Genomic DNA, 19,027 nt, shown 5'->3' with positions numbered 1-19,027 from the left:
AGACACATATATATATAAATATATATATATATATATATATATATATATATATAAATATATATATATAAATATATATATATATATAAATATATATATATAAATATATTAAATATATATTAAATATATATATATATATATATATCCACCAGAGAACAGTGAAACCAGCTGTGTGGGGATGATCAGTGAAAAGCAGCTCTTCACATGGACAGATGGAGAGTACTAAGACAGTTTGTGTCCACAGGAAATAGTCTGTGATTGGTTGGCGGGCGCTCTTTAAAATCATTTATCAGGACAAGTAAAACATTAAAGTGAAACTATTTCAGTCCTACAGGATGAGGTGTAATCAAACACTGTAAGGCTGCTGGGTATTTGTCATTGTTTCTGGTCCGTTTCAGACTGACAGAAGAGGAAGTGAAGGCACCGCTGACTGAACCCTTTCAAACAGGAAGCTGCTCAATAAATAATAATAATAATAATATTAACAATAAACAGGGACGTCCTGTTCAGTCCTCTTTATTCTAACTCGGTGGTGTTTGTTCTCGTCGCTGCGGGACACTTCCTGTCCGTTAAGACATTTTGGTTTGGAACAGTTCACAGAGAGGACGTGGTCTCACAGAAACCTCAGACTGAAACCACGATCCTGTTGGAAGGATCCGCTCCTCTCGCCTGTAGCGCCGGCGGTGCCGGCGTTCTGGTTTTACACTCACTGTTAGAAGATACGTCTCAGGTTCTGTCCCCCCCCGACTGAGACGGACAGCGGTGACATTTGGCAGCTGGTAGATTTTGGTTCTGAGAGGAGGCGGGAGGTGTGGCGGCGCCGGCGGGGTCACCAGTAGAAGGAGCGGGACAGGAAGTTGGTGGCGGCACCCAGCCAACTGTTCCCATCTTGGCCGGATCCCACCCGGGTCACCGCCTTGTCGGGCTCCTGAGATGGACTCTCGTCCTCCGGCAGGTAGTCCGGCAGGTCCACGTTCTGCTCCACCTCTGCCGAACCGTCCTCCGCCAACGGGACCAGAACCTGGAGACGACAACTTCTGTTGGACTGGCAGAAAGTGTGTGATACTGTGACGGCTCTGCTGGAGTCCCACAGGGCAGTCTGCTGGGTCCTGTACTGGTTTCATACTGGTCTGAAACCAGCAGCCAGCCTGCTCTGCTGGAGTCCCACAGGGCAGTCTGCTGGGTCCTGTACTGGTTTCATACTGGTCTGAAACCAGCAGCCAGCCTGCTCTGCTGGAGTCCCACAGGGCAGTCTGCTGGGTCCTGTACTGGTTTCATACTGGTCTGAAACCAGCAGCCAGCCTGCTCTGCTGGAGTCCCACAGGGCAGTCTGCTGGGTCCTGTACTGGTTTCATACTGGTCTGAAACCAGCAGCCAGCCTGCTCTGCTGGAGTCCCACAGGGCAGTCTGCTGGGTCCTCTACTGGTTTCATACTGGTCTGAAACCAGCAAACAGCCTGCTAGGCTGGAGTCCCACAGGGCAGTCTGCTGGGTCCTCTACTGGTTTCATACTGGTCTGAAACCAGCAGCCAGCCTGCTCTGCTGGAGTCCCACAGGGCAGTCTGCTGGGTCCTCTACTGGTTTCATACTGGTCTGAAACCAGCAAACAGCCTGCTAGGCTGGAGTCCCACAGGGCAGTCTGCTGGGTCCTCTACTGGTTTCATACTGGTCTGAAACCAGCAGCCAGGCTGCTCTGCTGGAGTCCCACAGGGCAGTCTGCTGGGTCCTCTACTGGTTTCATACTGGTCTGAAACCGGCAAACAGTCTGCTAGGCTGGAGTCCCACAGGGCAGTCTGCTGGGTCCTCTACTGGTTTCATACTGGTCTGAAACCAGCAAACAGCCTGCTAGGCTGGAGTCCCGCAGGGCAGCTAGGGTTAGGGAGACTTTTAAAAACTGGTGTTTTTCTGACATTTTTCAAAACTTTTTTTCCCCGACATTTTTCATACACTTTTCGGACTATTTTTCAGACTTTTTTCCAGACATTTTTCAGATCTTTTTTTCGGACATTTAAAAAAAAAAAATTTCAGACATTTTTCAGATGTTTTTTTTCAGACTTTTTTATCGAACATCTTTTTCTTCGGACATTTTTTCAGACATATTTTCGGACCTTTTTTTTTCCAGATCTTTTCTTTCGGATATTTTTCAGATCTTTTTTTCAGACATTTTTCAGATCTTTTTTTTCAGACATTTTTCAGATCTTTTTTTTCAGACTTTTTTTCGGACATTTTTTTAGGTTTTTTTATTCAGACATTTTTATCTTTTTTTCCAGACATTTTTCAGATCTTTTTTTTTGAACATTTTTTCAGATCTTTTTTTTCCAGATATTTTTCAGACTTTTTTTTCCAGATCTTTTTTTAAGACTTTTTTTGCAGACATTTTTCAGATCTTTTTTTTCAGATTTTTTTTTCGGACATTTTTTTAGATTTTTTCTTTCGGACATTTGTATTTTTTTTCCAGACATTTTTCAGATCTTTTTTTCCGGACATTTTTTTAGATTTTTTTTTCGGACATTTTTTCAAACTTTTTTTTCAGACATTTTTCAGATATTTTTTTCAGAGTTTTTTTTCGAACATTTTTTCAGATCTTTTTTTTCAGACTTTTTTCAGATCTTTTTTTTCCAGATCTTTTTTTTCAGACTTTTTTTCGGACATTTTTTTAGGTTTTTTTATTCGGACATTTTTATCTTTTTTTCCAGACATTTTTCAGATCTTTTTTTTCGAACATTTTTTCAGATCTTTTTTTTCAGACATTTTTCAGACTTTTTTTTCCAGATCTTTTTTTAAGACTTTTTTTGCAGACATTTTTCAGATCTTTTTTTTCAGATTTTTTTTTCGGACATTTTTTTCGATTTTTTCTTTCGGACTTTTTTTTCGGACATTTTTCAGATCTTTTTTTTCAGACTATTTTTTTTACATTTTACATTCTTTTTTTTCAGATCTTTTTTTTCTGACATTTTTTTAGATGTTTTTTTTCAGATGTTTTTTTTCAGAGTTTTTTTCGGACATTTTTTTAAAAAAAATTTCCGGACATTTTTATCTTTTTTTTCCGACATTTTTCCGATCTTTTTTTTCTGAGTTTTTTTTCAGACATTTTTCAGACTTTTTTTTCAGACTTTTTTTTCAGACTTTTTTTCGGACATTTTTTTCGATTTTTTCTTTCGGACATTTTTCATCTTTTTTTCCAGATATTTTTTTCCGGACATTTTTTTAGATTTTTTTTCTGGACATTTTTTCAAACTTTTTTTTCAGACATTTTTCAGATCTTTTTTTCAGAGTTTTTTTTCGAACATTTTTTCAGATTTTTTTTTTCAGACATTTTTCAGATCTTTTTTTTCAGACTATTTTTGTCTGACATTTTCAGATCTTTTTCTTCAAACTTGTTTTTTTCAGACTTTTTTTTGGACATTTTACAGACTTTTTTTTCAGATTTTTTTTTTCAGACTATTTTTTCAGACGTCTTTGTCTGACATTTTTCAGATCTTTTTCTTCAAAACTTTTTTTTTTCAGACCTTTTTTTTTGACATTTTTTTAGATGCTTTTTTTCAGAGTTTTTTTCCCAGACATTTTTATCTTTTTTTTTCTGACATTTTCTCAGATCTTTTTTTTCCGACTTTTTTTTCTGACTTTTTTTCTGACATTTTTTTAGATTTTTTCTTTCGGACATTTTTAACTTTTTTTTCAGACATTTTTCAGTCTGAAAAAAAAAAATTTTCAGACATTTTTCAGACTTTTTTTTAGACTTTTTTGCAGACATTTTTCAGATCTTTTTTTTCGGACTTTTTTTTCGGACATTTTTCAGATCTTTTTTTCAGACTATTTTTTTTCAGACTTTTTTTTTGACATTTTACATTCTTTTTTTTTCTGACATTTTTTTAGATGTTTTTTTTCAGATCTTTTTTTTCGGACATTTTTTTAAAAAAAATTCCGGACATTTTTATCTTTTTTTTCCGACATTTTTCAGACTTTTTTTTCAGACTTTCTTTTGGACATTTTTATATTTTTTTTCAGACATTTTTCAGTCTGAAAAAAAAAATGTTCAGACATTTTTCAGACTTATTTTTCAGATCTTTTTTTTAGACTTTTTTTGCAGACATTTTTCAGATTTTTTTTTCAGACTTTTTTTCGGACATTTTTCAGATCTTTTTTTTCAGACTATTTTTTCTGACATTTTTTCAGACTTCTTTGTCTGACATTTTTCAGATCTTTTTCTTCAAACTTTTTTTTTTCAGATCTTTTTTTTCAGACTTTTTTTTGACATTTTACAGACTTTTTTTTCAGATCTTTTTCTTCGGACATTTTTTCGGACATTGTTTTAGATCTTTTTTTTCAGATCTTTTTTTTCAGAGTTTTTTTCAGACATTTTTTTTAATTTATTTTCCGGACATTTTTATCTTTTTTTCAGACAATTTTCAGATCTTTTTTTCCGGACATTTTTTTTAGATTTTTTTACCGGACATTTTTCCAAACTTTTTTGTCTGACATTTTTCAGATCTTTTTCTCCAAACTTTTTTTTTTCAGATCTTTTTTTTCAGACATTTTTTTAAATTTATTTTCCGGACATTTTTATCTTTTTTTCAGACATTTTTCAGATCTTTTTTTTCTGAGTTTTTTTTCTAACATTTTTTCAGATCTTTTGCTAGTAGCTAGTAGAGCTAGTAGCGCTAGTAGCTAGTAGAGCTAGTAGCACTATTAGTGCTAGTAGCTAGTAGAGCTAGTAGCGCTAGTAGCTAGTAGAGCTAGTAGCACTAGTAGTGCTAGTAGCTAGTAGAGCTAGTAGCGCTAGTAGCTAGTAGAGCTAGTAGCACTAGTAGTGCTAGTAGCTAGTAGAGCTAGTAGCACTATTAGTGCTAGTAGCTAGTAGAGCTAGTAGCGCTAGTAGCTAGTAGAGCTAGTAGCACTAGTAGTGCTAGTAGCTAGTAGAGCTAGTAGCACTAGTAGTGCTAGTAGCTAGTAGAGCTAGTAGCGCTAGTAGCTAGTAGAGCTAGTAGCACTATTAGTGCTAGTAGCTAGTAGAGCTAGTAGCGCTAGTAGCTAGTAGAGCTAGTAGCACTATTAGTGCTAGTAGCTAGTAGAGCTAGTAGCGCTAGTAGCTAGTAGAGCTATTAGCACTAGTAGTGCTAGTAGCTAGTAGAGCTAGTAGCACTAGTAGTGCTAGTAGCTAGTAGAGCTAGTAGCACTATTAGTGCTAGTAGCTAGTAGAGCTAGTAGCGCTAGTAGCTAGTAGAGCTAGTAGCACTAGTAGTGCTAGTAGCTAGTAGAGCTAGTAGCACTATTAGTGCTAGTAGCTAGTAGAGCTAGTAGCACTAGTAGTGCTAGTAGCTAGTAGAGCTAGTAGCACTATTAGTGCTAGTAGCTAGTAGAGCTAGTAGCGCTAGTAGCTAGTAGAGCTAGTAGCACTAGTAGTGCTAGTAGCTAGTAGAGCTAGTAGCACTAGTAGTGCTAGTAGCTAGTAGAGCTAGTAGCGCTAGTAGCTAGTAGAGCTAGTAGCACTATTAGTGCTAGTAGCTAGTAGAGCTAGTAGCGCTAGTAGCTAGTAGAGCTAGTAGCACTATTAGTGCTAGTAGCTAGTAGAGCTAGTAGCGCTAGTAGCTAGTAGAGCTATTAGCACTAGTAGTGCTAGTAGCTAGTAGAGCTAGTAGCACTAGTAGTGCTAGTAGCTAGTAGAGCTAGTAGCACTATTAGTGCTAGTAGCTAGTAGAGCTAGTAGCGCTAGTAGCTAGTAGAGCTAGTAGCACTAGTAGTGCTAGTAGCTAGTAGCGCTAGTAGCTAGTAGAGCTAGTAGCGCTAGTAGCTAGTAGAGCTAGTAGCACTAGTAGTGCTAGTAGCTAGTAGCGCTAGTAGCTAGTAGAGCTAGTAGCGCTAGTAGCTAGTAGAGCTAGTAGCACTAGTAGCTAGTAGAGCTAGTAGCACTAGTAGTGCTAGTAGCTAGTAGCGCTAGTAGCTAGTAGAGCTAGTAGCACTAGTAGTGCTAGTAGCTAGTAGTGCTAGTAGCTAGTAGAGCTAGTAGTGCTAGTAGCTAGTAGAGCTAGTAGCACTAGTAGTGCTAGTAGCTAGTAGCGCTAGTAGCTAGTAGCACTAGTAGTGCTAGTAGCTAGTAGAGCTAGTAGCGCTAGTAGCTAGTAGAGCTAGTAGCACTAGTAGTGCTAGTAGCTAGTAGTGCTAGTAGCTAGTAGAGCTAGTAGTGCTAGTAGCTAGTAGAGCTAGTAGCACTAGTAGTGCTAGTAGCTAGTAGCGCTAGTAGCTAGTAGCACTAGTAGTGCTAGTAGCTAGTAGTGCTAGTAGCTAGTAGTGCTAGTAGCTAGTAGAGCTAGTAGTGCTAGTAGCTAGTAGAGCTAGTAGCACTAGTAGTGCTAGTAGCTAGTAGTGCTAGTAGCTAGTAGAGCTAGTAGCACTATTAGTGCTAGTAGCTAGTAGAGCTAGTAGCGCTAGTAGCTAGTAGAGCTAGTAGCACTAGTAGTGCTAGTAGTGTTGGATTTATTATACTCTACAATATCTGTTGGATTTATTATACTCTAAAAATGCATACAAAGGCCTCACTATTGGATGTTTTATGAATAGAGTCAAGGGTGAGAAAAGAGGGGAGTGTGGCAGATGATGTTTTATGTTCCAAGGTCATGGAGAGGACGGAGCCAGAAGGTGATAACGAGGAAGGAGGAATGCAGCAGAGGCATCACGCGTCACACCTCATGACTATTGATATTGTGTAAACCATAAAAGACTGGATCAGGGAGAGCTCGGGGTTCAGACTTCACGAACTGACCCATGCACTGTATGTTGTCAGGGACATGTAGGTTGGATCCAGATATCTGTAAACTCTTTTATTTTACTTATGCAACATTAAGTGTTCGGAATAAATTGTATTATTATGCTTTAACCCGTCTGTTTGGAAATTCTCTTTGTCACACAAGATTAACCAGCACGTAACTGGGCCTTGACCTCTCGGAGGTAGAAGGCCAGTTCCTTCAATTGGTGACCCCGACGTGATCTTCGGCATTGAGAAGCGTGTCCAAAGGACGGACAGACCGGCGAGAGAGAGAAAGGGATCCCTGAAATCTTAAAGGTGAGCAGAACCTGTTTTATCGAACTCTGCATATTGGCTTACTCTAAATTATCTCTCTTGTTGTGCTGAATCTCCTTTGTAGTGATAAATGTTGCAGAAGTAAAGACTTTCTCAATTAAAGCTGCCCTTTTGGTAAATCCAAGAGGAGGAAAGCTGAATTAAAGCTGCCCTTTTAGTAAAGCTAAAAGGAGGAAAGCTGAATTAAAGCTGCCCTTTTAGTAAAGCTAAAAGGAGGAAAGCTGAATTAAAGCTGCCCTTTTAGTAAAGCTAAAAGGAGGAAAGCTGAATTAAAGCTGCCCTTTTAGTAAAGCTAAAAGGAGGAAAGCTGAATTAAAGCTGCCCTTTTAGTAAAGCTAAAAGGAGGAAAGCTGAATTAAAGCTGCCCTTTTAGTAAAGCTAAAAGGAGGAAAGCTGAATTAAAGCTGCCCTTTTAGTAAAGCTAAAAGGAGGAAAGCTGAATTAAAGCTGCCCTTTTAGTAAAGCTAAAAGGAGGAAAGCTGAATTAAAGCTGCCCTTTTAGTAAAGCTGAAAGGAGGAAAGCTGAATTAAAGCTGCCCTTTTAGTAAAGCTGAAAGGAGGAAAGCTGAATTAAAGCTGCCCTTTTAGTAAAGCTAAAAGGAGGAAAGCTGAATTAAAGCTGCCCTTTTAGTAGAGCTAAAAGGAGGAAAGCTGAATTAATTTAGTGGAGCAAGCTGCCCTTTTGGTAAAGACTAAGAGGAGGAAAGCTGCCCGTTTAGTAATAAAAACTGTATGAGTGTACATTAATAACTAGTATTCAGAGGAAAATTAAAACTTACTGTTGATACTGGGCCAACATCGCTGGAACATCAAAGTGTCCAGTAGAAGCTTATGTTGGTAGGATCACAGCGAGGGGCATAGCGACCCATTTACTCTGAATCTAGTTACTGTCATAAACTGAATAAACCTGTGTGAAATAGTACTGGACAGAATGGACGGAGAATGTGACAAAGACTGTGAGGAACGGGGTGGCTGTGGGCCTCCCCGTTTATCATTTGGACAGCAATGGGCTAAAGTTAAGACCAATGTAATCTGTACATTTGATCCCAAGACTAGAAATAAAGAGACTCAAGACCTAGATGAGTGGTATAACATGACAGTGAAGGAAGGGCATTTTCCAGCCACGGGAAGTGAAGCCAAATTCATGCCAGTGATGAGAGCATTAATACAGGTGGTTCATAGAAAGCTGCTGCAAGCAAGACAAGACAAAGAAAAGGGACATATGTTTGTAAGGAGGAAATTGAGGAAGAAAGAAGACGAGTTGGCAAGTAAATTGGTAAAATATAATGTGATACAGATGGCTGCACTATCAGCCTTAGGCAGCCAGACGAAAGCCACCCACGCAAAAACCGCTGAAGCAAAACCACTAGTGAAACCCTCACCCAGTCCTAGCGCACCCCCACCACCAAACCCACATACTAGCCAGCCGCCACATTACATGTCCCTCCATCAGCAGTACCCACCTGGCCCACATCCCAACCCCCCTCCTTATCCTCCTCCTACCCCTAGTCCGGTACCAACCCCACAGGACAGTGATTATACAAACGAAGTTATGGCACCATTGTTTCAAGTGTTAGGTGGTACTTTGGAACTTTAACCCCTACGCTACCTCCTTCGGTAATGCTATTAGACAAAAGTATCCCATACCAGCGGGCAAGCTCCACAGCTTGGTGTTTAAGATTAAGAACGGGGAGAGTGGACGCACGTTCATAGAAAGAGCAAAGACAGAGTGGGCGAGGGCTACGGGGGTGAACCCAGATAAAGAATCACAGCAGTCTCTGTTCAGAATAGCTCTGTTAAAACATGCTCCGGAAGGAGTTAAGAGAAAGATGCAAGAGAATCCAGATATGGCAGGAGCAAAATCATCAAGATGGGAAACACATTTCTGCCATCATCAGGATGCAGAAACCAAGGAGGAGGAAGAGGAAAATGAGTCATTAAAAGAGATGGTAGCTCAGTTGACTAAATTACAGTTGGCAGATGCACGGACTCGTGCGACAGATAAAAAAAAAGGGAGGGAAAGAAAAAGATACCCAGATGGCTCAAAATGTAGCACCAGCTCCAGCCCCGCCACAGAATCCTGATCCACTGCAGGGCCAGCCACAGGCTACATATCCACCCCAGTATCATGTGCCTTTTCAGCAGCCCTCATATCAGCGGCCCCCTTATCATGAAGGCCGGAATAGAAGCAGAGGGAGAGGAGGAGGAGGCAGGGGGAGGGGGTATGCCCAACCAAGAGGAGGCAGTTGTAACATCTGCGGAAACCCGGATCACTGGGCACGTGACTGTCCTCAGAAACAACAACAGCAGATGAGAGGGCCTCCACAGCAGTCATATCAGCCACCAATACAGACTCCACCAAACCAACAGCTAGCTCCAATGCAGGCATACAGCGGGTACTCTGCGCAGGGACCTCCACCTGGTCCATATACACCAGGAATGTTCCCATAGGGGTGCCCGACGGAGATGGAGGGACAGGGGCTGGCAGAGCCCTGTCTCCAGTTGACAGTGAACGGAAAACGAAGATGGTTCATGGTGGATACGGGAGCACGTTACTCCACCTTAGCTGAACCTATGTGTTCCCTTTCCTCTCACTATGTTTCCGTTTTGGGATTTTCCGGCACTGAACAAAGACTGCCTTTTACTGTTCCCCTTACTGTCCGGCTTGGGAGACAGGTGATGGAGCACCCTTTTTTGTATGCACCTGATTGTCCACGTGATCTCCTGGGAAGAGATGTTTTGGCAGCACTGGGGGCTTCTGTACATTGTTCACCAGAAGCTGTGATAGTGAGTTTCCCCGGAGGAGAAAAAATGGTGTGCTCCTCGCCCTCCAGTGCTGATCGCATGTGCATGTTGAGTCCTGATACCTCACCTGATGCCCCACCACCCTGTGCAGACATATATTGGGCCCTGCTAGCCGACAGAAACCCTCTGATTGACTTTTACAACATGTGGCAACCATGGATTAGGGCTCTACACCCTTACCTCCCTGTTCCCGATCCTCCCCACTGCACTCTGAATTATGACAGAAATAATGATCTTACGTATCAAGATGAGTTCCAACAGAACCTGTTAGATACAACCTGGGGGATAGGAGTAAGAGATGTTTATATAGCACCAGCAGGAGTAGCAGCCGCAGTAAAATTAACCCCAGCACAAGAACAATGGTATCGCATGTCAGAAGAAGCTGTTCCCCATGTGTCCCTAGCCATAGCTCCAAAACATCAGGCTAAAGACTTAGGCCCCATGGTTAAAGCAGCAGTCGCTCTGACAGACTGGGTTCCCACTTCCCTTTTGGGGGTTTCAATCTCACCATCCTCTAACATATATAGACTCTCCTTTTACAATGCAGTGTCAGGTATTTGCAAACATGAGTTACTAACACGCCACCACGGTAGGGAGATGTTAGATGGTGAAGGAGCCACTTCCATGTTGGCAGCTCTCCCTTCCTCACTGTGGTCTACGGGCCCCTTTGATGTTGGCAGGTGCAGCATGGAACCGGTAACTTTCGAGATGAAGACTTACTGCCCTATCTGGAGACCTCAGTATAAGCATAAAGTGGAAGCAGCCCAGGGTATCTCCCCTACGATTGAAGGACTGATAAAGGCGGGAGTATTAAGAAAATCTTACTCTCAGTGGAACACTCCCATTTTGCCAGTAATCAAACCCTCCGGCTCATACAGAATGGCTCATGATTTAAGAGCCATCAATGAGCTGGTTTTGACTCCTGTTCTCCAGTACCGAACCCCCACTCTGCTCTCTCGATGCTCACCCCAGCCCATACATCTTTCACATGTATAGATTTGGCTAACGCCTTCTTTTGCCTGCCCTTAGCAGATCATTTACAGGACATTTTCTCATTTACATATGAAGGCCAAAGGCTGACATATAATGTGTTACCTCTTGATGGGAAACAATCTGCTCAGGCAGCAGAACTTACGGCTGTAGTTTGTGCTCTGCGGTTAGCGGAAGGGAAGGCAGTGAATATTTTCACAGACTCTGCGTATGTGTGCAATGCAATTCACAGAGATATGTCTGGCTGGGTGCAAGCGGGTTTTAAGACTAGTCAGAATAAACCTATGGCTCATGAGGAGTTGATGAAAGAGTTGTTGGAAGCAATCCAGTTACCACAGAGGGTAGCTGTGATCAAAGTGAAAGGACACAGTCAGGGCACTGATTTAGAGAGTATAGGAAACGAAGCAGCTGATGCAGCCGCTAAAAAGGCGGCAGGGTATTTACCTACTATGATGGTCATGACCACAGCAGATCTCGGTTCTGAGATAACTGATTTCTCCATCATACAAGCTCAGGAATCTGCCACAGCAGCAGAACGAACCATCTGGGAAGATAAGGGAGCTATAGAACAGTTTGATGGTATATGGTATAACGGAGATCAAATAGTTATGCCCCCCTGTTGGATGTCCTCAATATTGACTCAGACTCATGGACTTGACCATAAAAGCCACAAACAGATGTTACGAGATCTCCGCCACTGGTGGATTCCCCGGAAACATGCTACTATAACTGACTTCTTGACTAAGTGTGACGTATGTAGTACATGTAACATCAGACCTACCATCACTCCTAGGGCAGGAAAACATCCTTCTCCCACTGCCCCGGGACAGGAAATCTTTATGGATTTTACAGATATGGGAGTAAGGGCTGGGGGGAAAAGATTCCTCCTAGTAATTGTGGACGCATTTTCACGTTGGGTTGAGGCCTACCCTACGGGAAAAGAGGACGCAAAATCAGTCATTAAATGTCTGGTGAATGAGTACATTCCGAAACATGGGTTTCCTAAATTGATCAGGTCAGATAATGGTTCACATTTCAAAAATAAAGACCTGCAATCTGTTGAAAAGGCTCTGGGACTACAACACAAATTTGGCACTGTGTATCATCCACAATAACAGGACTCACACCATTTGAGCTTACGTGTGGCCGACCTTTCCCAGGGCCGTCCCAAAATCCCTCTCCCCTTCCTGACCTCGGTTACAGACCATACTATTTGAAGGTTAATGCTCTTGTGTCAGCTCTCTCCTATACAGGTGACAAACCTGTCACCCCTGTCACAGAGGACGTTCCAGGACCTGACCCCGGACCCCCGGAACACCTTTGGTTGAAGGTGTTAAAGAGGAAGTGGTCGGAGCCACGTTGGACAGGCCCACACAAGGTTCTGGCCAGAACTGCAACAGCTGTGCAGCTTGCAGGAAAAGGACTCAACTGGTGGCACCTAACACAGTGCTCCAGCAGCAGGACAGGACCTGAAGCAGAGGAGGCAGCCCCACAAGGAGCCCAGGCTACGTGAAAAGAGGGTCACGTATAATTTTTTATTTTTCATATACTGTATAAACTGTGACTGTGATGAGATACACATAAGGGAAAGAAGGTTACAAGGTCTTGCCTGTATTTACAGTTAAATCAGGCTAACATGGTTGTTTAGGTGGACTCATCTAGGTGGTTTTTGAAAAACATTATATATCACATTGTATTAAAAATTGTTGCTTAGAATAAATGCTAAAATAGACAAAAATAGACAAAAATAGATAAAAATAGATAAAAAAGAGAAACCAGGGGTGGGGAGAATCCACCAGAGAGAAATTTCACTTCCTTTCCCAAACCAGTATAAAATAGGATCACCCAGATAAAAGTTTTTCAGTTGCGCGCAGGAAAACAAACTAGAAGCATCATGCAGTACGGCAAACTGCTAGTAGCGTTTGCTGTAGCATTTGTGTTTACCTCTCTTGTCCTCGTTCTTCTGTACAAACTTTCTTCATGTGATTTGTCATGTATTTTAAATGTTTTAGGGAATGTGAGAGAAAATACCATGACCCTTGTGTAGAGTTTGTGTACTCAGATAAATCTGAATAACCTGGGAAAGCACAGACTGTACTAGTTTAGATACATTACTTATCATCCTCGCCTCTGCACTCTGCTAAAACTGGCTAATCACAAGTAACTCTTTAACAATAGACAATGCTTTCACTCAGAAGCAGGGTGGAAGGTGTGGGCTACAAGGGGGGGAAGGCTAAACCAAGATTATAAAGAATGATGTAGTGAGGTAGCTCCCCTAATGAATATAAACTAGCTGACCAAATAGCTGCAGGTTTTGAAAACATACCTATAATGAGCGCTCTGATCCCTATCACTCCTAACAAAAATGTTGACCGCATTAACTACATCCACTATAATGTTCTCCGTTTGACTAATCTAACTCGTGATGCAATTGCCGGACTAGCTGAACAAATGGCTCCTACGTCACTGATGGTGATCCAAAATAGAATGGCATTAGATATGCTGCTGGCAGAGAAAGGCGGTGTATGCTCAATGTTCCAAGACTCATGTTGTATTTTCATCCCTAATAACACAGCGCCGGACGGGACTGTAACTAAGGCGCTAGAGGGGCTCCGGACGCTGTCTGAATCCATGCACGATGACTCAGGTATCAACAGCCCCATTAACGACTGGTTAGACCGTACCTTTGGGAAATGGAAGTCCATGGTGGTATCTCTATTCTCCTCAATCCTCGCTGTGTGTGGATGCTTAGTACTATGTGGTTGTTGTTGTATTCCATGCATTCGCCACCTCACTGAGCGTGTGATCATTTCAGCTGTGCAACGAAAGCATCCGGATGCACCTCCTCCTTATCAGATGGCCATGTTCCAAGCGGAGAGACAGGGTCTCCTGGAAATGGTGGGGGATAGTGAAGATGTTGATCCTGAAGAGGTTGTGTGAAGATGCTTATAATTAAAACATCTGTACGTAACATGATGATGCTTATAATTAAAACATCTGTACGTAACATTATCTATGCGTATAATAAATATATCTGTATGTAACATTATCTGTAGGTGAACTTAGTTAAGTTCAAAAGAGGGTCTGTTGGATTTATTATACTCTACAATATCTGTTGGATTTATTATACTCTAAAAATGCATACAAAGGCCTCACTATTGGATGTTTTATGAATAGAGTCAAAGGTGAGAAAAGAGGGGAGTGTGGCAGATGATGTTTTATGTTCCAAGGTCATGGAGAGGACGGAGCCAGAAGGTGATAACGAGGAAGGAGGAATGCAGCAGAGGCATCACGCGTCACACCTCATGACTATTGATATTGTGTAAACCATAAAAGACTGGATCAGGGAGAGCTCGGGGTTCAGACTTCACGAACTGACCCATGCACTGTATGTTGTCAGGGACATGTAGGTTGGATCCAGATATCTGTAAACTCTTTTATTTTACTTATGCAACATTAAGTGTTCGGAATAAATTGTATTATTATGCTTTAACCCGTCTGTTTGGAAATTCTCTTTGTCACACAAGATTAACCAGCACGTAACTGGGCCTTGACCTCTCGGAGGTAGAAGGCCAGTTCCTTCAGTAGCTAGTAGAGCTAGTAGCGCTAGTAGCTAGTAGAGCTAGTAGCACTAGTAGTGCTAGTAGCTAGTAGAGCTAGTAGCGCTAGTATGTTTTCTATTCTAGTTCTGTGCTGTTACCACTTTATTTACGTGATGTTGAGTCTTTCAGAGTTTCTTTGGCTGAGGTTTCAGTGTTTGTTTCAGGCAGGCAGCAGCTTTTAGACTTTAGCGTCCGTCATCGACCCCTCTGAGCTGTAAACATGTTGAGTAAAATAAAGTCTGACCTCATCTCCGTTCTCTGCTTTCACCACCTGCTGAGCCTTCATCACCTGAGTGGACGCGATCGCAGACGCCAGAGCCTGAAAACAGATGATTCACAGTTTAATTCATCCAGAGATGATGACGAGGTCTGTGAAACAGGATGTCTTAAAGAAGTCCAGGTTCAAGTACAGTTTGAGTTTGTGGAGACTTGTTTCTACGTTTGTCTCCACTACATCTACCTGACGGCCGGTCAAATCACCAGATGTTTAATGAGTTAAATATGATGCTGGATTACAACAGTACATGAAGCACTTAGGGATGTTTTGTGAGAGTGAACTGGCCTCGGCCTTCAGGTCCGACCGGATCCGGACGATGCATCTCTTCACCGTCATCTGGAAGGTGAAGCTGATGACTCCTCGGATCTTCAGCAGAGCCTCCTCACACAGATTCCTCCGACTCTGAGCCAGGAGAGGAAGAGCATCATCATCATCATCATCATCATCGTCATCGTCATCATCATCATCATCATTATCATCATCATCATCATTCACAGAGTGAATGAATGAACTCACCCAGTCGTCCAGGCCGTCGATGTGGAGGATGACGGTCTTGGCCCTCTTGTTGCTGGAGCCCAGGAAGAACTGGGCCTTGCGGCGGCTGCTGACGGCCTCCTCGGCCGGCTCAGAGTCGCCGCCGCTGGACGCCTGTAGCAGCTCGTAGATCTCAGACGCCAGCAGCTTCGTCTCTCCCGGCGTCGTCGATCTGGACGACACGACAAGAGAGGAAACTCAGAATGAATCCAAGGTTGCCTGTTTCAGTACTACAACTTTTACCTCCACGACCTCCCAGCTATATGATGGGATGTGCACACACCTACTCTTCTGTAGCAACAGGCAGACAACACCTTTACTGCCCATGTTGCATCGTTATGTACGGACATCTTTCAGACATATGTCAGACTTTTCTCGGACATTTTTCGGGTATTTTGCAGACTTCTGTTTTGGACATATATCAGACTTTTTTTCTGCCTTTCTTTGGCCTTGGTGACCTGACGCCCAAATATTTCCCTTTCGGTCTATAGAGTGATGTCACAGAGTTTTGAGTCATTGATCAATCTGAATCATTCACTGCTGTCGGTTTCTCCAACGGGAGGATTCTGTGTTTTTCTCTGTTTTATATCTCAGTAAACTGAATCTCTTTATTTGTACAGTTGTTCAGACAGAACAAGAAGACATCTGAAGACGTCACCCATGGACGATGGGAAACTGTGGTGGACATTCAGCACTATTTTTGGACATTTTATAGACCAAGGCGTCAATCATTACATTTGTATAATAGCCAGATTAATCACTGATGAAAGGAACTGTTAGCTTTGATGATACCGCCGTACTGTGAACTCACTTCTGCATGACGTTCTGGAGGCTCAGCATCATCCCCAGCTCCCCCTTCAGCTTCTCCCGGTTGGCTCGGCATTCTGCCAGGTACCGGATGGCCTGGGAACAACAACCGATCACAGTGAGACAGATGACGCACATTAACGTTGTGATGTAACAAACGTCCACCCGTCAGCTCACCAGGAGGGCCGAGTAGACAACCTGAGGGTTGGGGTTGTCCAGGAACAGGATGAGTCCCGGCAGGCAGCCCTGGTCCTGGACGATGGCCCGGCGGTTCATGGGGTCCGCCGCCAGGTCCCTCAGCTGGTTGACCACGGCCAGGGCGTCCGGCTCGGCGCTCATGGCTGTCGTTCACTCACCCATGCAACGACCAACTGAGGACGGCAGCGACAGACACTCAGTTTGAGGCCCAAAGAAGACAATCATTATCTAGAACACATTTGTAAAACTCAAGGCCAATTTTATACAATTATATCCGGCCCGAGAGAAGATATCCTATGTCTATCATAACTGGCCCGCCGGTACATAGGACGCACACCCAAGCCCCCAGGAAGAGCTGACGTTACTGGTACTGCACAGCTGTCAATCTTCATCCGTGGAGTGAACATGGCGATGTGCCCTATCACACTGAGTCGAGGGAAAGTGCTGAATAGATTTTTTGAGTTGCATGAGGAAATCTTGCCAGTTTTTGGAAAGCAAAGGGAAAGACACCACAGAGCTCTGGGATGAAAAGCGGCGATGTGATCTGGCCCTTTTGTGCGACATAACGAAGCATCTCACTGCGCTAAACCTCCGGCTTCAGGGACGGGGACGTGTGATCACAGACATGTATGATGCAGTGAGAGCTTTCCAAGCCAAGCTGCGCCTGTGGGAGACTCAGATGCAGCAAGGAAACATGGGTCGCTTTCCATGTTGCCAAACACGACAAACCACGTCTCCACAGAGGAGAAATGAATAAGACCGGCGGGTTTTCATCTTTCCTTCATCCAGAGAGAGTACTCTACCTGCTGCCGACATTTTGATATTCCGTATCATGGCAACCAGACGCTACCAAAACGTCTCAGCTGAAAAAAATCAACGCTGCGCCTCGTTGACCTTCTGCGTTCTGCGTTCAAATAATAATAACTAGAATAATAAAGCATATTTATATAGCAAAGAAAAGTTGCAATAACACTACATATCGCCTGTTGAGCCGATCATCATCAGCGCACCGACAGCCCTGATGACAATAACTCATAATGAACTGGAGGGAGTGATGTGATATAAACATCTTTTAAATGAAACAGCATCATACTTTTTTATCTTAAATGCAGCTTCAAAAGCAACAAGTGACACACAGCAGGAATAAAAGCACAATGACATCATGTGGACACTTTGTCCTTCAGATTAGTGCTCACAATTACAGTAAATGATCAAAGTATGTGGACGGTCCTCACAGCACCTGAACGCATCACCAGTCTCTGTGATTGTTACTGCGTCTCCATGTCTCATGTTATAAATCTGCAGAGATTATATTCACTGTTGGTGCACAGAGGTGTGGCCTGGAACCCACAATGGGCTCATTACAAGCAACAAAGACTTCTTCTTTAATGAATTAATAACCTTAATTATTAGTATTGTCTCCCTGTTGTTCTGCTTTACTTCCTGTATGACTCATCGGCCTCTCTTAACAGTAAGACGTATTTATTTATAAAGCCTTTAATGGAAACTTGCCGTCATCCATGAAGAACCTGCTTTTGGTGGTTTGTGCTGCAAAAACCCGGAACAGTTTAGAAAACACATCAAATTAAACACATGATATTAGATCCATGATAACAAACTACTGACTGTTATTAACACTGTTCTGTTGTCGTCCGGCTGATCGCTTCTTGTGATTCGTTAATTATGTTCTATATATATATATATATATATTTATATTTATTCAGTTTTATTGTACTCTTGACGTCATTGTAAATGAGGACGTGTCCTCAATGATTCCTCCAGATTTAAATAAAGGTTGAATGAATTATTCCCCATAAAGCTCAAAACACCACCTGTTTGTTAAAGTGTTGTTCCAATAAACATGAACCATGTTGATGTGGATTTATTCTGCTTTATTCTGGATTATTCTCTATATTCTGGATTATTCTGCTTTATTCTGGATTATTCTCTATATTCTGGATTATTCTGCTTTATTCTGGATTATTCTGCTTTATTCTGGATTATTCTCTATATTCTGGGTTAAATGTGTAATCACAGAGCTTCTACAGACCATAAACTTCAACATAATTTAGGCTAGATATAATTCATAATAAATCAACATAATTCAAGCCTCATATTGACACAATCACAATCAATAACTAAAACACACAAAGCTGTGACTGTCAACACTTTAAACATTATTATTATTATATATTGTTATTATTATTATTATTGTTATTATATATTGTTATTATTATTATATATTATTCTTATTCTTATTATAGTTATTGTTATTATATTAGATTGGTGGATGGTGAATTCACCAGGACATTGTCCCCCTGCAGCCCGGTGATGTCCCCCTGCAGCCCGGTGATGTCCCCCTGCAGCCCGGTGATGTCCCCCTGCAGCCCGGTGATGTCCCCCTGCAGCCCGGTGATGTCCCCCTGCAGCCCGGCTGTCAGGAGGTGTATTTCGGATCAGAGCAGCTGTGAGAGCCGCTGGGCTCTGGAGGGGATGCTAATGCTAACAGCTCACCTGGTACCGGCAGCGGCTTAACGGTTAACGGTTAACGGTTAACGGTTAACGGTTAACGGCTGACGTTAGCGGCTAGATGTCCCGGTAGCTTGTCCTCCGTCAGTCCCCGGGACAGACATGAACCTCCGGAGACAGCGGACGTGTTAGAGAGCAGCTGATTCTGATTCATTTAAACCAACAACACGGTGCTGATGCTTCCTGCTCAGAGCGGCGGCGTGTCAACATC

At 42.5% G+C, this 19,027-nt stretch overlaps 1 protein-coding gene across 1 annotated transcript; it reads right to left on the bottom strand.

The window, feature by feature from the left end:
- Positions 1-497: 497 nt before the first annotated feature.
- Positions 498-19,027, bottom strand: LOC119499326 (armadillo repeat-containing protein 1-like). The gene is made up of 7 exons (XM_037788605.1): positions 18,802-19,027; positions 16,267-16,460; positions 16,094-16,185; positions 15,265-15,454; positions 15,034-15,150; positions 14,716-14,790; positions 498-1,018 (listed from the first exon to the last, which is right to left on the bottom strand). The coding sequence occupies exons 2-7, from the start codon at positions 16,426-16,428 to the stop codon at positions 827-829; spliced, it is 828 nt and encodes a 275-aa protein (XP_037644533.1). The 5' UTR covers positions 16,429-16,460; positions 18,802-19,027; the 3' UTR covers positions 498-826.

The sequence above is a fragment of the Sebastes umbrosus genome, chromosome 12 (genome assembly GCF_015220745.1).
Source record: "Sebastes umbrosus isolate fSebUmb1 chromosome 12, fSebUmb1.pri, whole genome shotgun sequence".
Classification (NCBI taxonomy): Eukaryota; Metazoa; Chordata; class Actinopteri; order Perciformes; family Sebastidae; genus Sebastes; species Sebastes umbrosus.
Note: the sequence above shows the minus strand (reverse complement) of the source record. Positions and strands in the feature narration are given on the sequence as shown.